The sequence below is a fragment of the Diabrotica virgifera genome, chromosome 8 (assembly GCF_917563875.1).
Source record: "Diabrotica virgifera virgifera chromosome 8, PGI_DIABVI_V3a".
Lineage (NCBI taxonomy): Eukaryota > Metazoa > Arthropoda > Insecta > Coleoptera > Chrysomelidae > Diabrotica > Diabrotica virgifera.
This window is the reverse complement of record NC_065450.1, coordinates 202977502-202999936: the sequence shown is the minus strand read 5'-3', so window position 1 is coordinate 202999936 and position 22435 is coordinate 202977502. Positions and strand designations below refer to the sequence as shown.

Below are 22435 nucleotides of genomic sequence, written 5' to 3'. Positions count from 1 at the left end.
GTCCGACACGTAGAACATGTCAAATGACAGGAATTATGTTAGTGATAAATAGCAGTCTGATTTTTGCATGAGAGTTTAATGAAATGGTAACAAATCAATTGGAAGTTCTGTCCGACAAAATACATGGGACGATTTCATAGTCTGACGTTCAAAACATCTAACCTGTTCCACAATTAAAACTTCTCCTGTTCCAGTGTTCCCGTACATCAAGGTTTGTCCGACTGGACATCGTTAAGCTATTAACAAATTTTCAGCTTGCTATTAATAAACTTTTTTTGGTACGCGGGATCCAGGTCTATAGTTTCGCAGGAGAAAGTTTCTCATGACTTTTGATTTAAAAAAATTAAAGAAGCAAAAATTTAACAGTTTAGAATTTCAAAGTTTAAAAGACATTTAAAAAATAGCCAACTAATACATTTTCTCCTTGCAATGTCATTATTTCAAAAGTATGCAACCAATAATTAATTATTTCCTTGTGCACTCTATGCCGTAATTTGAAATCTGCTATATCCTGGTGTTTAAACCAAGAGGAGTAAACTCTTCACACCCAATAATGTCACTATACTAAATTTCAATAAGACATGCAATACATGTAAACAACGATTTTAGTTGTTAACGGTGTCAAAAATGTATCTACTCGTTCCATGGTAACAGTATATTATTAACATCAATTTATCACTTTTTGTCTTTTGTAGATTACTAGTTTTTATGGTAGAGGAAAGGATGCAAATATGGGCTACCCATTTTATTTTTCTTTGTAAGAAAAGAATAAGAATACTATTTTATTTCCAAAGGTATGCAAGAATACCTTTATTTAGTTACTTATAACCTGCCCAAAGTGCAAATTGATTAAAAAATACACAACTGTTTTAAATGTATAAATAATGAAAAATTGTACTTTTGCGCCGGTTGAATAATGATCCTAAATATGGGCTACCCCGAAAAATGTGTCTTAAATTTGTGTGAAATGAGATAAATGCGTGACAAATATATTTTAATATCTAAAATACAAAAAATACATTAAATAACTCATAGGCTAAAACTATTTGCAAAAGTCACACACATATTCTTCTTTTTCGGTCCCAGCGCACTCGTTATGTGCCCACAAATGGAACAGAAGCACTTGACCCATATTTCACCAAGATTATCCTCTGAAAAAAGTACTTCGCAAAACATACACGTTACGTCAGCTGCGTCTTATGGAGGCTGTGTGGAAGGAAACTCATTGTAATCGCTTTCATCATCTGCAGGCACATATTCCTCCTTATCCTCGCTACTAGAAACCGATTTCTTTTTTTGGTCCTTTGTGACTTTGGTAAGCTGCTTACGTTTTCCTTTTTTTATTTCTTTTCATTTTCTTTTTTCTTTGGCTTTTCCTACTTCGTTTTGCTTACATTGCTACATTGTTCTAAATATGGGCCACTAGCCCATAATGAAATCAGAGGCATAGCCCATATTGTAAACACGCTTGCTTTGCACAACAAAAGAAGTTATGTCTAAAAGCAGACAATTTGAAGAAAACTCAATAGCATATATCAAAGACTAATAATAGAGCTTCAACGTGACACAGACTTTTTTTTGAAATTCGTGTTTATTTTTAAATACTGGAATTTATCAACTTACCCGAAAAAGTTTTGACACTCGCACCAACCGACAAACAATTATTATAAACTGGGAAATATCTACCACAGTGGTGCCATCGCTACGGTGATAGTTTAACTTCGTCAAATACCATTTGAAATAGTCAAAATGTAGAGATCTGCAACGAATAGCTGTGAAACCCACCTAGCTCATATTACAAGACCAGCCCATATTTACAGCCTTTCCTCTATAGTATATAAATTATTGTAATCACTGAATACATAGATAGTGAAAAATAATCCTATTAATTAAAATAATCAATAATTTAAGCGATTATACAAGTAACTGTTATCCAAAAATATTCAAAACCTAAACCAAATAGCCTCCTCGTTCGGTGCTGACGACGACATCGCTGCCAACTAATGTTTACATCTAGTGCATAGCACATGCGAATAATCTGTAGAAAAATCACCGAATACACCCTCTTTTGGTTGATCATGTCGGCTGTCGACGGCAATCCATAAATATTATATGTATTATACTTTACCTTTATACTAATACGTCGCTAAAGAGTTCTAAAAACAACTGTTTTTTTTTTATATAAAAGCAGATTAAAAATCTAAAAATAAAGGAGTTACGCAGAAAACACAAAAAATCGCCGGTATAACTTAATTAACCTATGAAATTCAAATAGTGTCAAAATTTCATAAATGTCAATAGTGTCAAAATTTCATAACAGGTGAATAAACTTGCCTGAGGTTGGACCAATTACAAAAAACCATTACGGCGCGGTAAATTTGAATTACTCCTCCTAGTTTAAAAACAGAACAATGTTCACGTCTATTCGTATTCTGGTTCACCTGTAGGTGAACTAAACACCTACTATGTTAAAAAAAATTACTAAATATTTTCATAATTCCCGCTATTTATTATTTCCCAAATTGCGTTTCCAAACGTTAAATCGTCAAAACTGTTTTTTTATATCTTACAGTTTGAATATCAATAAAACGTCACGCTGTAACAATGTTGCCAAATCTGAAAAAGTAACAGTCCATCATGTTTTCATCGCCGTCTTTCTATGTATTTTACGTTTGATTTATTTTAGGTACATCCACGATCAATATACAGGGTACTACTGTTGGCCGAAAACCTTAGAATTATACGATCCGCCTTCCACGCAAAAAACGGCCGCGAAAAGACTGGACGATCTGACGGAGATAGAAAAGGATGTTTATACGTTTTTTAACAATAAGGAAAATATAGAAAAGCTTATTAAGTTTCTATCGTTAGAGGAAAAGAAGGGACGGGATCATTTCAACGCCTATAGATTCCTGGCCTTTAAGGTGAGTCTTGTTTATACAGGGTGAGTCACCACTAACGCGACGGAAGATTACGGCGAAATGGTAAAAGATTAAAAAAAAATTAATTAGTGTTTTGTAAGTTGATAAAGTCTACATTTTAAAATTATTTTAAAATATACAGGTTGTCCCAATAAATGGCGGCGTATCAAAGTTATATTTTTTCTTATGGAACACCCTATATTTTATTGCATTTTTAATTGTCCGCAAAAAATAAGGTATTGTTTCATAAGGCTTCCCTATACCTATGTACAGAGTGTTCTGAGTTATGGTGACTTTTCTTAAACTGTAAAGTTTTAAAAGAAGGCTTATTCTCAAGTTACTTAGGAAATTATAAAAAAAAATACTTTTACATCTAAATATTTGGATATTGGTTGAATGTATTTCATGATTAATTGTTACACATTTATTTACAGGGTGTTCAAATTTACAGTTATATTATTGAATTATTCAATGTGTCATATGATTCTTATTTTTAATGGAACACCATGTATATTAATAAATAATTATACTAAACAAATCTACCTCTTTGGAATGGTATATGGATGTCCTATACCTAGGTGTCATAGTTTTTGCGTAATTTACAATTATTAAAATCCTTAATCTGTAAATCGATTTTAAAACAAAAGATGTAGTTAAGCATTGTATGACATTTTCATTTTATGACAGTACGGTCTGGTAATTATTTTATAATTAATGTATTCCATGATTGATTATTACACATTTATTTACAGGGTGCTCAAAATTTACAGTTTCATTATTGGATTATTTAATGTGTCATATGATGCTTATTTTAAATAAAACACCATGTATGTTAATAAATTATTATACTAAACACAGGTTTCTCTTTCGAATGGTATAGGGATGTTCCATAACTAGGAGTCATAGTTTTTGCGTAACTTACAATTTTCTTAAACGGTAAATTGATTTTAAAAATAATATTTATGCGCTCTCCATTTTTAAACTGTACGAAATAAATGTTTGTTTACTGTATCATAATGAAATGAAAATTATGTCTATCTTCTAGACCATTATTATGAAAAGTAGGTAGATTGGTATGTATACAATACATTTAAAAAAAAATCAGGATCTGCTCCAAAGTCTAAAGTCCATAAACGATAAGTTAAATATTTATCATAATCCTGTTCGGTCTAATATTGGTGTTAAGTTTTATACAGATAATAGTGGTTTCTCTTAAGTATTCTAACAGTCGTTTGACTGATTTACCCGAAATTTTTTCTTTACTAGTATTTCGGTTTTCCGTAACAGAAAGCAGGACATCAAGTTCCTTGACGTGATCACAAATAACTGGTTTATTTTTATTTAACTTTCCAAAATTTCTCAAAAACGTATTTTTTTGGGTGTCTTCTATCAGGATACCTACTTTTGAGCGTAAACTTTAGAAAGTAAGATACAATTTTGCAAACACTCCCCAATGCAAAGTACACTTCGCGTCAAAAAAAACTGGTACAACTCTTATAACCGAAAATCGCGTTTTTCAAGTTGTGTAAGTTGATCTTGTCAAATGTGTCATTCTAATTTCTAGGGCAACGTTGCCAGTCATCTCAATTAAGTACCTATACATTGATTCGTGCTTTATTATAATTTATGAAAACTTTTCAATTCAAAAATAATGATAGTTAATAAATCTAGACATAACTTTAAATTATTATGTTTAAATTAAAATCGAGAAGCGTGATTGGTTTCTCGTAAATTGTACTGTAAATACAAAACTCTATTGAGTTGTGAGATACTAGAATAAACACACGGGAAAAATAAAAAAATTGATTTGAAATTAATACAATATGAATAACTTTTACAGTGAACAAGTGTGGAATTTAAATATATGTATTACAATTCGAAACTGCTGAAATATTAATATTTTGTCATAGCTCCATTATTATTAATCACTTCTTGTAATCTTCTGGGCACTGAGAAATAAATTTAGTTATAAATTTTCATCTTCGTCCAAGCTTTCCCAGGTTTTTTCAGTGATGGTCAATTGGTAGTGATAAAAATAATACCTATCTAAAACCTTTATACTTTTTAAACGTCATTTTTTTTTGTATTCAGATTAAGTGCAATTCCGTTATCTGTTATGGCAACAACGAAGTGATTCACGAACTATTGTATCCAGTCTGAATACAGGTTTACATTGAGAAAAAAAAGTGTACCAGTTTTTTATGACGGGAAGTGTACCATGTCTACTCTTTCGTAGATAACGTGGTTATTCATTTTTAGGAACAATTAAATTTGAATATCATACATGGATGTTTATATCTTTGATAATTACCAGACCGTACTGCCATAAAATGACGATGTCATACAATAAGATACATCTTTTGTTTTAAAATCGATTTACAGATTAAGAATTAAAATAATTGTAAATTACGCAAAAACTATTAGACCTAGGTATATGACATCCATATACCATTCGAAAGAGGTGACCTCGTTTAATATAATTAATAATTAATATACATTGTGTTCTATTTAAAATAAACATCATATGACTCATTGAATAATCCAATAATGAAACTTTAAATGTTGAACACCCTGTAAATAAATGTGTAATAATCAATCATGGAATACATTCAACCAATATCCAATTATTTAGACGTATAAGTATTTTTTTTTATAATTTCTTAAATAACTTGAGAATAAGCCTTCTTTTAAAACTTTACATTTTAAGAAAAGTCAACATAACTCAGAACACTCTGTGCATAGGTATAGGGAAGCCTTATGAAACTATATCTTATTTTTTGCGGACAATTAAAAAATGTAATAAAATACAGGGTGTTCTATAAGAAAAAATATAACTTTGATACGCCGCCATTTATTGGGACAACCTGTATATTTCAAAATAATTTGAAAATGTAAATTTTATCAACTTCGAAACCACTAATTAAAAAAATTTTCAAATCTTTTACCATTTCGCTGTTATCTTCCGTCGCGTTAGTGGTGACTCACCCTGTATATGTATAAATATCAATTTAAAAAAATAAATAAATAGCATAAAAAAGCAGATAATACAAAGATAAGTATTGTGAATTATACTAAGTAGATTTTTTTAGTGTTTTTTGAACACACCTATCATGTTGAATAGAAACTATATTTAACTTACCTTTGTACATAAATAAATCACAATAAAATTTTTGTTTTGCACAGTTTTATTCATGAAATAATCTTAACGAATTACATTCGATTCTTAAAATTACCGATTTGTATTTCCCTCGTGGCAGTTTGATATACACCCATACCTTGCTTTACGCTTTTTTCCAATGCCGTTTTCACGATTTAATTGAATTGTATATTTACCGAGATATTCTAATTGTTTATAAGCCAAAAAATTGTTTATAATTTTAAAATATTCCTGAGGCCGCTTAAATACTCCAATTTCAATTCTGTAAACTACATTAGATAGGTACAGTGTCTTTTTATACAAAAACCATAGTTATTCTTATGTATCGTAATTATTGTGGTTATTATAGCGACCGTAAATTTTTAATTAACAATTCATTTGTTGCTAAACCGTTCACTCAATTTTTATGGGCTTCTAGAATTATTATCTATACGAAAAGAGCTTTTATATAAACAAGTTATTTAATTCTTGATAAACAATTACTTATCTAAAATTTTAGCTGAAAATTAAAGATTTTGCTGGAAATCCCCGCATTTTCGGGGGAAAATTTTCGTCGAAGTAAATCGGGGAAAACACGTCTCTATGCAGAATTTAATTACGGTGATTTTTTATTTGGGTGTTATTGGTGTAAAGTTAAAATCTTTGGAGTTATAGAGCAAAAATTGAAAAAAACACGATTTTCGGGCGCCATTTTGTTTATAAAAAAGTAGCACACTATCTGCGGATTTTGTATACCTATATTATTAATATATAGAATCATAAAATTCGATTAAAGCAATAAAATTGCTGGTAAATAACTTTTCCTTGCATTTTGCTAAATAGCCCAGAGTATAAGTGGAAATACATGTTATTTTCTCGTCTTTTTTCTTTTAGAATTTATTTAAGATATTCGAAGACTCTCTCTTACCGAACTTCGTACCTCACCTACAACGACTGGTTGAAGACAAGCTCGAGTCCAGTAACCGATGTGCCGCCGAAATCATCAGCGGAATAATCAGAGGGTCCAAGCACTGGGAGTACAATAAAATAGTGAACTTGTGGTCGACCATTTTGCCTCTATTAGAGAGAGCCATCGTTAATGTTTCGACGGAGACTCAAACCGATTGGGCGCTCTGTATCACCATGGGACTGGAATCGAGGGATCCCAACAGACATCATTGGCTGGTGGAGTATCTATTACAGGTGAGTTGCAAGTAAAATTGCTAAGTTACGAATTTTCTTCGCTAACAAAATCGTAGATTATGCTCAAATTAATTATTTAATTGAGGACTTTCATTTGACATATACCTTAAGGGGATGGGTACGTATTTTCGGCTGCAATGCTATTCAAATGGGGATTCGTTTTTTTCGAATCCTGAGAAAACTAATAAGTATTTTTGAAAAATTTAAACGCAGAATGAAAGATTACGTTATTAGCGAGGGCCGAAAGTCCCTGAGAACTTCTAGTTATAATGTTTATTTTAATAAATTACAGGGGTGAAAAATTAAGAGAAAATGTCGTGTGATTTTTAATTTCAAATATCTCATTCAAAATAAACTTTTTATTTATTCTAAGGGACTTTCGGCCCTCGGTAATAATTTAGTCTTTCATTCTGCGTTTAAATTTTTCAAAAATATTTATTGGTTTTTTCAGGATTTGAAAAAATGAACACAATGTCCCTGGTAATATTTTCCAAATCTATCTTTGTCTTACAAGGCACTCAGTCGAATAGATTGAATAGAATATTGTCAGCATATTGTCAGTCAGACAGTGACAATCATGCAATGACAATTTTAAATATTTGACATGGCATCGGGAATATTTTGAGTTGTTGATTAAATAATATTGATAATATAGTGTATTTGATAAATTATTGATTTAGGACGTGAACTTAATAAAAAGTTATTTATTGTGTATTATTTGTGGAAGATGCAAGCAGAGAATACATCAGGATAATATATTCTGTGATCCAAGTATTTTGTTGGTAAAGATGTTCAAAATTGTAAGCATTCCATAGTAACAATATATTATTAAAAAATCACTTTAACACTTTTCCTCTTTTCTCGATTGAGTATTAGTTTTTGTTGTACATATAAATTATTACAGTCACTGAATACATAGTTAGTGAAAAAATTTATTAACTGAATTAATAATTTGCAATTATACAAATAACAATAATCCAAGAACATTCAAAAGCCATCTCTTTAAGTTAATGGTGACATTGTCAAGTAGAATGACATTCTAGTAATGTTTACATATCCATACCAGTGTGAATTTTACTACAGGTAATTTGCTGTGTAAAGACAGAAAAAGTAGGGATAGCCGTAAAATATTTGCGAATTATGTACCGATGGCCTTAAGTTACGGCCATGTCTGTTTTACTATAACATAGAGACGATAAAATCGAGGAATGCCGGGAAACACTCAAAAATAACATAAATAATGCAGCAATAGAAGCAGTTGGAGAGAGGGTAACGAACACTAACATATCCAGAAAGAAACCCCATGGTTTAGAAAGAAAGTGAAGGCAAAATGTGAAGAAAAAAAGAAAGCCTTTTACAAAATAGAACACAACGAACACATCAGGCATACAACTACTACAAACGAATTATAAATTAAATTAATACTTTAGTCAAACAAATAAAAATAAAACACTGGCCCAGCTTCTCAATACAGATGCAACACTATTTATACGGAACACAAAAAGGAATATGGAGAATGATCTGAGGACAAAGAAAAGAGACAAAGAGATAAAACAACCCCATCTAGGGGATGAAAATTGTTTCAATCTTTCAGTTGTTTCAAATTTTGTTCTTTAAAATTTTTTTGCAAACTTGATGCTTTCCAAGTTATTAGCGACTAAAACTATGCATTTTTTCATTGAAAAAACTCACGTTTTTAACCATTTTTCATGATAACTTAAAAAAAATTTAATTTTATAGAAAAAGTCATTAAAAGCAAAATTGTAGCTAATAAAAAAGTAAAGACATTCGCGTAGAAAAGAGCTAGGTAAACCCAATAACGACTGAGTTATTGCTCTTTAAAGGATGGTTATTTTCGAAGAACCTCGAAATGGAGAACCTTCAATCTCAAAAGCTCGAATGTGATGTAATTTTTTTTTGAAAACTTAACAGACATATTTTAAAGTTCATTAAACACCTTTCAAATGAGCTCTGATAAAAGTTTTTTGCATAAGAACTGACTGGTTTACGACGAAAATAAAGTCGCTCCCTATTTTTTTTAATGTAACAATTATTAAACCCTCTTCATTACAATTTTGATAGAAATTAATAGCTTCCCACTTTAAATTAACTTTATTTATGTATAATTGATACGATCCATGTGATTTGACCGGTTTGGAATGCTTAGTTTAGAAAAAATAGTTGCTTAAATCGAAAATGACATCTTTATAATTAAAAAAAGTGCATTTTTCTTAAATAAACCTAAAAGTATTCATGATACAAAAACAAAAAAAAAACAAAATTTTCAGTAAACAATTCCTACGATTAATATTTGAAACGTTTTTTCATATTATGAATACTTTTAGATTTATTTAAGAAAAATGCACGGTTTTTTAAAAAATTTAAAAATGTCATTTTCGATTTAATCAATTTTTTTTCTAAACTAAGCATTCCAAACCGATCAAATCACATGGATCGTATCAATTACCTAAACCTAAAGTACCTCAAGTACCTAAATAAAGTTAATTTCAAGTGTGAAGCGATTCATTTCTATCAGGACTGTAATGACGAGGGTTTAATTTTTATATTTCAAAAAAAAGCAGGGAGCGACTTTATTTTCGTCATAAGTCAGTCAGTTTGCAAAAAACTTTTATCAGAGCTCATTTGAAAGGTTTTTTAATGACCTTTAAAAGATGTCTCTTAAGTTTTCCCAAAAAATTGCCCCACATTCGAGTTATTTGAGATTGAAGGTTCTCAATTTCGAGTTTCTTCGAAAATAACCATCCTTTAAAGAGCAATACCTTAGTCGTTATTGGGTTTACATAGGTCTTTCCTACGCAAATATCTTTGTTTTTTTGTTAGCTACAATTTTGTTTTAACGACTTTTTCTATAAAAGTAAATTTATTAAGTTATTCATGAAAAACGGTTATAAAACGTGAGTTTTTTAATGAAAAATGCATAGTTTCAATCGTTAGTAACTTGGAAAGTATCAACTTGCAAAAAAATTTTAAAGAACAAAATTTACTCAGAATTAGTCAATCTATCGACTTCCATAGTTATTTTGATTAAAAAAATTTCACCCCCAGGGCAAAAGACCGGCTCGGCGTAGGGTAGATTTTGATAAAGATTATAAATACTACCTGGGTGTCCCGAAAAGATTGGTCATAAATTATACCACACATTCTGGGGTCAAAAATAGTTCGATTGAACCTAACTTATCTTAGTACAAATGTGCTCATAAAAAAAGTTACAGCCCTTTGAAGTTACAAAATGAAAATCAATTTTTTTCAATATATCGAAAACTATTAGAGATTTTTTATTGAAAATGGACATGTATCATTATTATGGCAGGAACATCTTAAAACAAAATTATAGTGAAATTTCTCCACTCCATAAAAAATTTATGGGGATTTTGTTCCCTTAAACCCCCCAAACGTTTGTGTACGTTTCAATTAATTCATTATTGTGGTACCATTAGTTAAACACAACGTTTTTAAAACTTTTTTGTCGCCCAGTATTTTTTCGATAAGCCAGTTTTTATCGAGATGCGGCTTCTTTTTCAATATATTTACGTAAAAATTGTATGGGGGTTTTGTTCCTTTAAACTCCCCAAATGTTTGTGTACGTTCCAATTAAACTATTATTGTGGTACCATTAGTTAAACACAGTGTTTTTAAAACTTTTGCCTCTTAGTCTTTTTTTCATAAGTCACCTTTTATCGAGATGTAGCTTCTTTTTCAAAATATACCTAAAAATGTAAATTATAAATAAATTTTCAGATTAACAGGTCTATAATCATACTTCCATATACAAATATGTGGTGGATTCGACAAATATTCAAATTATCTCGATAAACACTGGCTTATCGAAAATGTACTAAGAGGCAAAAAAGTTTTAAAGACGTTGTGTTTAACTAATGGTACCACAATAATGAATTCATTGAAACGTACACAAAAGTTTGGGGGGTTTAAGGGAACAAAACCCTCATAAAATTTTTATGGGGTGCACAAATTTCACTTTAATTTTTTTTAAGATGTTGCTGTCATAAAAATGTCACATGTCCATTTTCAATAAAAAAGAATGTGTGTGTACTTTGCACGCACGTAAGAAGTTATACTTCTATTATATAATTTTAAGAAATAAATATACTTAACAGGTTATTTTACATTTTATTTAAATATTAAACTAACTTTCTTACCTACCATTTTTAATTTTTTTTATTAAAACGATACGTACCAAAAATTAAAAAAAAAGAATATGAATCGTCCGGGATTTGAACCGGGGACCTCTCGATCTCCGGTCACACGCTCGACCACTGAGCTAAATCCCCTGTGCTTTGACAGGTTACAAGATTTCTCATACATACTGACAAATTTAATAAACCAAGTGAAGTGTACAAAAATACTTTAAATATACTTACTATTATTATAAAATATCTTAATCCCGAGGAAGACAAATATAAAGACACAAAAATTATAATAAATAATACATTTACTAAAAACACTAATATATCCTTTTAATGACATATTTGCGCTGACAGCGCTGATACGTACATATCTTGAAAGATTAGCAACAAACTACATACGGTCTGTGTGCGCATGCGCCCGGCATTATAAAATTTCACTCTCGATCGTAAAGAAGTATAACTTCAAAAAATCTTTGAGAGTTTTCGATTGTGAAAAAGAATTGATTTTCATTTTGTAACTTCAAAGGGCTGTAACTTTTTTTGTGTGCACTATTGTATATAGGTAAGTGAGGTTCAATCAACCTATTTTTGACCCCAGAATCTGTGGTATAATTTATGACCAATCTTTTCGGGACACCCTGTAAATACTACCTAAATCCAAATTTTCAATGAAATCGACCTTGATTCTCAAAATTCCACGAGAAAATGGCTGTTGATTGGACTATTAATGTTGGCACCGTATTAGCTATTTACCGTATTTCGGTGTCCTTATAACATTTGTCGTATTTGCAGGATCCATTCAGAGACCCCACGATCCTAGTAACTTGCACTCGCCTGCAATTGCTGTTTGTCGCCTTAAGCCAACAATCGTGGCGAAACCATGAGATCTCCGGTCGTTTATTGGAATATCTCCGGCCTCATCTCACCCACCCGTTCAAGAATATTCGTGAAAGGATCTCCAGCTTGTTAGTCATCGTTTTCGCTAACTCGAGACATGAGGTGCACGCTGCTGATGGCGACGAGATGACGAATGTAAGGTAAGTCTTTTCCATACTTATAAATCACGACCTAACTTGCTATTTCCTTGGAAATCTATATCAAAACCAGAAAAACCTTTTCCAGATGATATTCGCTCCGTGCTTGACCATGGTGGGGATACACGAAACTATGCCAGCGTCCGTAGCGGCGAAATATGACAATTTTGACGAATTCTTGTAATGTCAGTGTCATTATGTTCATTCGCGGACCCTGTCGGTGAATTTTAGTCCACGACAAAATCGCATGCGCACTTTAATTCCATATAATGTATTATAGACCAGTAAGGATCTGTTTTTAGGTGGATGTGAGAGGTGGCATTCAGATTTTTGCGGATAAAGTTAGGTGATAACTTCGTTAATAATAATTGATTTATGCTCCTTCTCAAATATGCCCGGAACATTAATAAAAAAAAAATAAAATATTTAAAAATTTCAAAAAATTTCGTTTTTTTTTTCTAATTTTTTTGCTTATAACTTTAAAACGATTCATTTTGGAACAAAGTCGTATAGGAATAAAACAAAGATAATTAAATTTTCTATCAGATGCGATTGGTTAAAAATGTCTTAATTTATCACCCTTGCTGCAAAATAGCAATAAATATAAAATAAGGGGGCAAAACAAGCCTGTCCTTATTCAATGATTTTCCATCACTTAGGTTACACTTGGAACCTTCCTAATTCGCTTAGAAAATTTTTGTAATGTGCTAAAACCGTACACCAAATTTCATTAAAAGTGACTTACTAGATTTTGAATAATAATTTTGCAATCTAAAACTTTTTTTTTTAATTTAAATTTTTTAAAATCTTGCACAACAAAAACTAGAACATACAAAGATTTGTCAATTTTTTTACATATAAAGGAGCACTCCACCTATCTAATGCACTTTACAGAATTGAAATCGGATTGTTTAAGCAGCCTCAGCAATGTTTTAAAGTTATAAACAATTTTTTGGCTTATAAACAAATTAGTCCTGTGGCCAGGAGGAGTGCTACGGGCTCCTTTATTTAGATAGACTTACCCAAGATTTTTATGTATTTTTTGACCCGTAGAACACGACTTTTTTGGGTAACAGTTGATCCGGATGTCGATAAGATTGTTATAAACAAAGAACTTGAGGAATTACATAACATCGATTTTTCGCAAAATAAAACATTTTTTTGTATTTCTTGGGTAATTCTAAGCAAAAAATGTTCTTACAAGTTTTTTCGCAGGATGCATAGTTTTCGAGATAAACGCAGTGGAACTTTCAAAAATTCGAAAAATTGCAATTTTTGAACGCGAATAACTTTTGATTAAAAAATAAAATAGCAATTCTGCTGACAGCATTTGAAAGTTTAAGTCAAATTATACCGGTTTTAATTATTTGCATTGCTAAAAATTAATTTTTTTATTATTAAACAAAGCTATTTGTTTATAAGCCAAAAAATTGTTTATAAGTTTAAAACATTGCTGAGGCCCCTTAAATAATCCGATTTTAATTCTGTACAGTGTATTAGATAGGTAGAGCACCTCTTTATATGTAAAAAAATTAGACAACTTCTAAATGGTCTACTTTTTGTTCAGAAAGATTTTAAAAAAATTTGAACTTTTTTAAAAACATTTAGATTGCAAATTTATTATGCAAAATCTATTAGGTCGATTTTAATGAAATTTGGTACACGGTTTAAGTATGTTACAAAGAATTTCCTAAGCGAATTACTAAGGTTCTAAGTGCCACCAAAGTGCTTAAAAACATTGAATAACAACAGGCGTATTTTGCCCCCTTATTTTGTATTTATTGCTATATTGCAGAAAAGGTAATAAGTTAAGACATTTTTGACCAGTCGTATATCATACAAAATTCAATTATCTTTATTTTATTTCTCTACGACTTTGTTCCAAAACGAATCGTTTTAACGTTATAAGCAAAGAAAGCAGAAAAAATCGACGTTTTTCGAAATTTTTAAATATTTTAATTTTTTATTAATGTTCCGGGCATATTTGAGAAGGAGCATAAGTCAATTATTATTACTGAAGGTGTCACCTAACTTTATCTGCAAAAATCCGAATGCCACCTCTCACATCCAAAAATAGACGTTTTTTCACAGATCCTTACTGGTCTATTAATAATGGCTTAGAATTTCACAATATATCAATCAGAGTTACAAAAACCCACTTGCCGAATGTTAGCAGCTACGTAGTCTTGTTCGGACAAAATTTTGAAGAATATGAAAGCATTAGTTGAACTATCTACAAAACGGAATGTTATTTGTCTTCGAAAAACTAATATTTCACTATTCAGAGTTTCCTTTTCTATATTAGATCCAGAAAAAGCCATTTCCAGATATTTTTCGTTTTCTAGAATTGTTATTCCGAATATTTGCAAGATTTGTGATTGATAAATGCTTACAATTTTACATAATATCACTTAGAGTTGCAACAAATTATTTCCGAACCTGAGGAGCTACATACTCTTGATCTGGATCAAATTTTGAAGAATCAGGAAGCATTAGTTGAACTATCTACAAAATGGAATATTATTTGTCTTCGAAAAAATAATATTTCACTATTCAGAGTTTTCTTTATTAGATCCAGAAAAACCATTACCAGGTGTTTTTTCGTTTTCTGGAATTGTTATTCCTAATATTTTCAAGATTTGTGAATAATAATGGCTTACAAATCCACAAAATATGAACTGAAATTGCAAAAAACTACTTGCCGAATCTGCGCAGCTACATACTATTGCTCTGGATCAAATTTTGAAGAATCTGGAAGCATTAGTTAAACTATCTACAAAACGGAATATTATTTGCCTTCGAAAAACTAATTTCACTATTCAGAGTTAACTTTTCTGTATTAGATCCAGAAAAAACATTACCAGGTGTTTTTTCGTTTTCGGGAATTGTTTTCCTAATATTTTCAAGATTTGTGATTAATAATGGCTTACAAATCCACAAAATATGAACTGGAATTGCAAAAAACTACTTGCCGAAGTTGAGCAGCTACATACTATTGCTCTGGATCAAATTTTGAAGAATCTGGAAGCATTAGTTTAACTATCTACAAAACGGAATATTGTCTTCGAAAAACTAATATTTCACTATTCAGAGTTAACTTTTCTGTTTTAGATCCAGAAAAAACATTACCAGGTGTTTTTACGTTTTCTAGAATTGTTTTCCTAACATTTTCAAGATTTGTGATTAATAATGACTTACAAATCCACAAAATATGAACTGGAATTGCAAAAAACTACTTGCCGAATCTGAGCAGCTACATACTATTGCTCTGGATCAAATTTTGAAGAATCTGGGAGCATTAGTTAAACTATCTACAAAACGGAATATTATTTGTCTTCGAAAAACTAATATTTCACTATTCAGAGTTAACTTTTCTGTATTAGATCCAGAAAAAACATTACCAGGTGTTTTTTCGTTTTCTGGAATTGTTTTCCTAATATTTTCAAGATTTGATTAATAATGGCTTACATATCCACAAAATATGAACTGGAATTGCAAAAAACTACTTGCCGAATTTGAGCAGCTACATACTATTGCTCTGGATCAAATTTTGAAGAATCTAAAAGCATTAGTTGAACTCTCTACAAAACGGAATAGTATTTTCTTCCAAAAACTAATATTTCACTATTTAGAGTTTCCTTTTCTATATTAGATCTAGAGAAACTATTACCAGGTGTTTTTTCGTTTTCTGGAATTGTTATTCCTAACATTTTCAAGATTTGTGATTAATAATGACTTACAATTCCACAAAATATGAACTGGAATTGCAAAAAACTACTTGCCGAATGTGAGCAGCTACATACTCTTGCTCTAGATCAAAATTTGAAGAATCTGGAAGTATTAGTTAAACTCTCTACAAAACGGAATAGTATTTTCTTCCAAAAACTAATATTTCACTATTTAGAGTTACCTTTTCTATATTAGATCCAGAAAAATCATTTCCAGGTATTTTTTCGTTTTCTAGAATTGTTATTCCTAATATTTTCAAGATTTGTGATTAATAATGGTTTACAAATCCACAAAATATGAACTGGAATTGCAAAAGACTACTTGCCGAATCTGAGCAGCTATAGTATTTTTACTACAAAAGCAAGATTACGTTGGTCAAAATTTCTGACGTAAAAGCACTGCCAAAACATTAGAATGTGACTTTTCATCATGGCCACGTTAATGTCATTACTTGTCGGATATTTTTCTTTGTTTTTGTTTACTATAAAAATAATATCTATAATTCTTTATTATAATTAATGATGCCAATCGGATTTCATCAATTGCCGAAATATATTAATCATATTATGCCAAAATATTTGTTAATGTTAACGAAAATAATGATAATGATATTCCATAACATCAACTCTAGAACTGAAATTTGTGTAGCACAGCTAAAATACGACACTAACACAGAACTGCCCGATCTTGTATAAGCGTCCACATGGTATTTTAATAAGAAAAACGTAATCGCTATTACGTTGAGAATTTTAGAATTATATTAATTAAATAACCAAAAACATTTATTATTATCAATAATATAAATTTTTTAAAACAATTATTTAAGTTCAATATTTCAAAAAATAATAATTTTAGTTAAATATTTTAGACATTCGTTCACTACTCATACATTCAAACGCAAATGACAGTAGTTCAGTGTTGCTGGTTGCGGTCAGTTATGCTGTGAGCTGTGAAATAATCTATTTTAATGATTATACCTACACTATGATAATATTGTTGCTAATTAATATATTTCGGCAAGTAATGAAAACCAATTGACATCATTAATTAGAATAAATAATTATAGATATTATTTTTGTAAACAAAAACAAAGAATATCTCTGACAAGTAATGACATAAACGTGGCCATGATGAAAAGTCACATTCTAATGTTTTGACAGTGCTCATACGTCAAAAATTTTGAACTTCGTAATTTTGCTTTTGTAGTAAAAATACTATACATACTATTGCTCTGGATCAAATTTTGATGAATCTGGAAGCATTCGTTAAACTATCTACAAAACAGAATAATATTTGCCTTTGAAAAACTAATATTTCACTATTCAGAGTTACCTTTTCTATATTAGATCCAGAAAAACCATTACCAGGTGTTTTTTCGTTTTCTGGAATTGTTATCCCCAATATTTTCAAGATTTGTGATTAATAATGGCTTACAAATCCACAAAATATGAACTGAAATTGCAAAAAACTACTTGCCGAATTTGAGCAGCTACATACTATTGCTCTGGTTCAAATTTTGAAGAATCTGAAAAAATTTTCTTCTAAAAACTAATATTTCACTATTCAGAGTTTCAATTTCTATATTAGATCCAGAGAAACTATTACCAGGTGTTTTTTCGTTTCCTGGAATTGTTATTCCTAATATTTTCAAGATTTGTGATTAATAATGGCGTACAATTCCACAAAATATGAACTGGAATTGCAAAATGCTACTTGCCGAATTTGAGCAGCTACATACTATTGCTCTGAATCAAATTTTGAAGAATCTGGAAGCATTTGTTGAACTATCTACAAAACGGAATATTATTATATTATTTGTCTTCGACAAACCAATATTTCACTATTCAGAGTTACCTTTTCTATATTAGATCCAGAAAACCATTTCCAGGTGTTTTTTTTGTTTTCTGGAATTGTTGTTCCTAATATTTTCAAGATTTGTGATTAATAAAAGCTTACAATTTCACAAAATATCAATTAGAGTTGCAACAAATTACTTTCGAATCTGAGCAGCTACATACTCTTGCTCTGGATCAAATTTTGAAGAATCTGGAAGCATTAATTGAACTATCTTAAAAAGGGATATTATTTGTCTTCAAAAAACTAATATTTCACTAGTGAAAATAGCTTTTACTATATTAGATCCAAAAAAACCTTTTCTAGGTTTTTTATCGTTTTTCGGAATTGTTATACCAATTATTTTCAAGAAATGTACCATTTTTAGCAAACGTTGGCACCCGTATAATCCTTCCATGGATTAAATTTGAAAAAATTTAACTGTACCAAATAAATTTTTTCATGTTTTAGAAATCTATTTGCATACCTACAACCAAAGATGAAAGAACTATTAGAAATATCGTTAGCAAAAATGGATGACGACAAAACAGATAAAGACCAAGAATCAAACGCCAAAAACGAAGAAAAAGAATCCCTTATTAGACTCTATAAGATAGGTTTGTAGATTTTTTTTACAAAATGATAGATGAATATTCCAAAAATAACACAATACATTATTAAATTACGAATATATACTCCTTCTCAGAGGCATCCTTCAGTGCGTCACAGTATTTCGATTCCTTTCTAACGCATTAAGTTGGAAGTGACAGAAAAAAAGTACGTCTGTGATTAAAGTCATTTATAACATTTATTCTAGTTGTTGATACATGGCGCTATAATCGAACAAAAAATGATTTATGTATTATCTATACGACTATAATCTGTACAATTTATAAGACTATAAAATCATTTTTAACTATTTAGAATGGGAAATAAGCCACAATATTATTAAAAAATGATTTTTATTAACGTTTCGACGCCCAAATCGGGTGCCGTTGTCAAAATACAAAATACTATTAATATAAACAAAAATGTTGTTGCTTAGTAAAAAAATTCTTCTAATAATTTATTTAATTTGACTCATTTATATCGGCAATTCAGATACATATGATACATTTTAAAGTAGAAGACTTTAAAATGATATTGCCAATATTTATGAGTTGCGTTCCTGGGACGACTTTACTGAAAGATAGTTCATTCGATTACATGAAATCAACCCCAACTCAAGAATATCCGTCACAAAAAAATCATAGCATGTGATCTGTCTTTAAAAAGACAACCACATGCAACGGTGACATTAAAATTCTCGCGTTAGAGATCTCATAGTAAATCACGAGGGAAAACCAGGAAAAACCTCGTGATACTATCCCGACATCGTAAGTATTTGGTCTTACATTTAATTTACTCTCAAAACTAATACCAAATTCTGACTTTACTATAATTTTGTTTAAATTATAAATAATATCAATAATACATGGGTATATAAGTAATATTAAAATATAAAATATGTACTAACTCGACTATTGACTTACTAATTGTGGTATTTTCTTTCTATTGACTTCCTCTTTCAGTATGGGTATCCACATCCTACTGCATTCCACCGAGGAATTTGCGACACAATTGGTTTCGTTTAGCATAATTAGAGCCGCTTCTTTGATTTTTCTCTTTTTACTATCTGTTTCTTTCAGGACTATACTTGAATCTCTCCACTGAACTCTATGTTCATTATCCCATGCGTGTTGACATATTTGAGATCTATCAAATTCTCTATTTTTAATATAAGATTGATGTTCACTTATTCTAACGTTTAATGGTCTTGATGTTTCACCTATATAAAACTGTTCGCATTCACAAGGTATTTTATAAATACAATTCTTTGTCCTTTCTTGTTCATTGTTAGGTTTAGTTTTAGATAGAATAGATCTCAATGTGTTGGTTGTTTTGAATGTTGTTGAAATGTTGAATTTATTTCCTATTGTTTTAAGTTTCTCGGATAGTCCTTTTATGTATGGTATTGATATTTTCCTCGTATTATTTCTTGTGAATGTTGTAGGATCCCGTTCTATGTTGTTCTGTTCCATTCGATCCAATCTTGACAATTCCTTATTTATAAACGATAAAGGATAATCATTTTTTAATAAAACAGATGTTAAGAATTGTTTTTCTTCTAAAAAAGAATTTTCGTTAGAACAAGTAATTTTGGCTCTATCATATAAGGATTTTATGATTCCCTTTTTAACGTTGATGTTGTGATTTGATTTGTAATTGAGATATCTGTTGGTATGTGTTGGTTTTCTATACACTTGAGTCTCATATCCAGTATCCTTCTTTAAGACTAAAACATCGAGGAAAGGCAGGGTGTTATTATATTCCTTTTCCATTGTAAATTTTATTGTCTCTTCTTGATCGTTTATAATATTCAGGAATGTATCCAACAATTCTGATCTATGAGGCCATATTGAAAACACATCATCTACATATCTCCACCATACAGTGGGTTTTAAATTTTGTTTAGAAATGATATTATTTTCGAAATCCTCCATAAATATATTAGCCAGTAATGGAGATAAAGAGGAGCCCATTGCTAGACCAAAATTTTGTTTATAAAATTCATTATTTAGTTGAAAATAGGTATTATTAGTACATAATGTCAATAACTCCATTATAGCTGATACATTTAGTTTTGTCCTAGTTGTCAATGTATCATCATTCTCTAATTTCGTTTTGATTATGTTTAAAGTTTTATCTAATGGCACATTTGTAAATAAACTGTTTATGTCAAAACTTACTAAAATATTATTTGGATTAAACTCAATAGTTGATAATTTGTTTACAAAATGTTTTGTATTTTTTATAAATGTGTCATCATTATTAGCAAATGGTTTTATAATGTTTAATAAAAATTTTGATAGTTCACTACAAGGAGAACTGATGGTACTACAAATGGGTCTAAGTGGTATGTTCGCTTTATGAATTTTCGGTACTCCATAAAAATGTGGTGACTTACTGTAATGAGGTGTAATTAATTTTCTTTGATAGTATGTTAGATCATTTTTAAATTTGAATAAAGTTCTATAGATTTTGTTTTCTAGTGTTTTCGTTGGATCCTTCGTTAATTTGGTATAAGGTCCATTTGTAATTAGATCTGTAATTTTGTCCTCGTATTGTATTTTATCCATTATTACAGTTGCATTTCCTTTATCCGCTGGTAGGATCGTTATGGAGTCATCATTTTTTAAAGTTTTTAAAGCTTTAATTTCCTCTTTACTGATGTTCTGTTCAATTTGATTTGTCTTTTCCAATTCAAGTTTACATAGTACCCTATACTGTTCTTTTTCATGAGTTGGTAAACACTGTGATATTTTTTCCACTGAACTAATTATGTCTAATTTTGGAATAGATGGATGAGTAACAGCATAGTTTAAACCCTTTGACAATACCAAATTCTCCGTTGCATTTAACTGTCTATTTGATAGATTGACAACTGTCGCTAATATGTCATTATTTCTATTTAGGTTATCAAAAGTATGTATACTATTTTGTTCTAAAAGAATATTAAATTTATTTAAATGTATATTTCTTTGTTTCTGATATGAATTTTGATAAATTATGTGTAAACTAAAAATAATTCGATCAAAATCAGAATTTGATATCATTCCGAAAAGCAAATCTTTAATACTTACGATGTCTTGTTCAATAAAAAATAAATTTGACCTGTGAAATTGTAACCTTTCCCGGATCATTGACAAACTGGCTCTATGTAGAATATTTTGGAGTCTTCTGCTTGAATATGCTGGCCGTAACCTCAAGCCCTTCGGTATTAAGTTGTTATCTCTACATCGTTTTAAGAATTTGATAGAATTTTGACAGTGTGCCAGTTTCTCGTAGAAGGTTTCCAATTTCCTAAAATTTTGACACACGCTAGGCCCATACCGGTTTCTTAATGTTGTTCTGAAGCTATTTTCTTGTGGCATTTTTACAATTTTAACTATTTAGAATGGGAAATAAGCCACAATATTATTAAAAAATGATTTTTATTAACGTTTCGACGCCCAAATCGGGTGCCGTTGTCAAAATACAAAATACTATTAATATAAACAAAAATGTTGTTGCTTAGTAAAAAAATTCTTCTAATAATTTATTTAATTTGACTCATTTATATCGGCAATTCAGATACATATGATACATTTTAAAGTAGAAGACTTTAAAATGATATTGCCAATATTTATGAGTTGCGTTCCTGGGACGACTTTACTGAAAGATAGTTCATTCGATTACATGAAATCAACCCCAACTCAAGAATATCCGTCACAAAAAAATCATAGCATGTGATCTGTCTTTAAAAAGACAACCACATGCAACGGTGACATTAAAATTCTCGCGTTAGAGATCTCATAGTAAATCACGAGGGAA

At 30.1% G+C, this 22435-nt stretch overlaps 1 protein-coding gene across 2 annotated transcripts in view; it reads left to right on the top strand.

Annotated features, from left to right (window-relative positions):
* LOC114341250 (proteasome activator complex subunit 4) overlaps positions 1-22435 on the top strand; it is a 114679-nt gene that overhangs the window by 73366 nt on the left and 18878 nt on the right. For both annotated transcript variants that reach the window (XM_050659627.1, XM_050659628.1), the window contains 4 exons: positions 2687-2924; positions 6952-7260; positions 12219-12463; positions 18494-18639. In XM_050659627.1, the coding sequence (XP_050515584.1) occupies positions 2687-2924; positions 6952-7260; positions 12219-12463; positions 18494-18639 (938 nt within the window). The remainder of the gene's footprint in view (positions 1-2686; positions 2925-6951; positions 7261-12218; positions 12464-18493; positions 18640-22435) is intronic.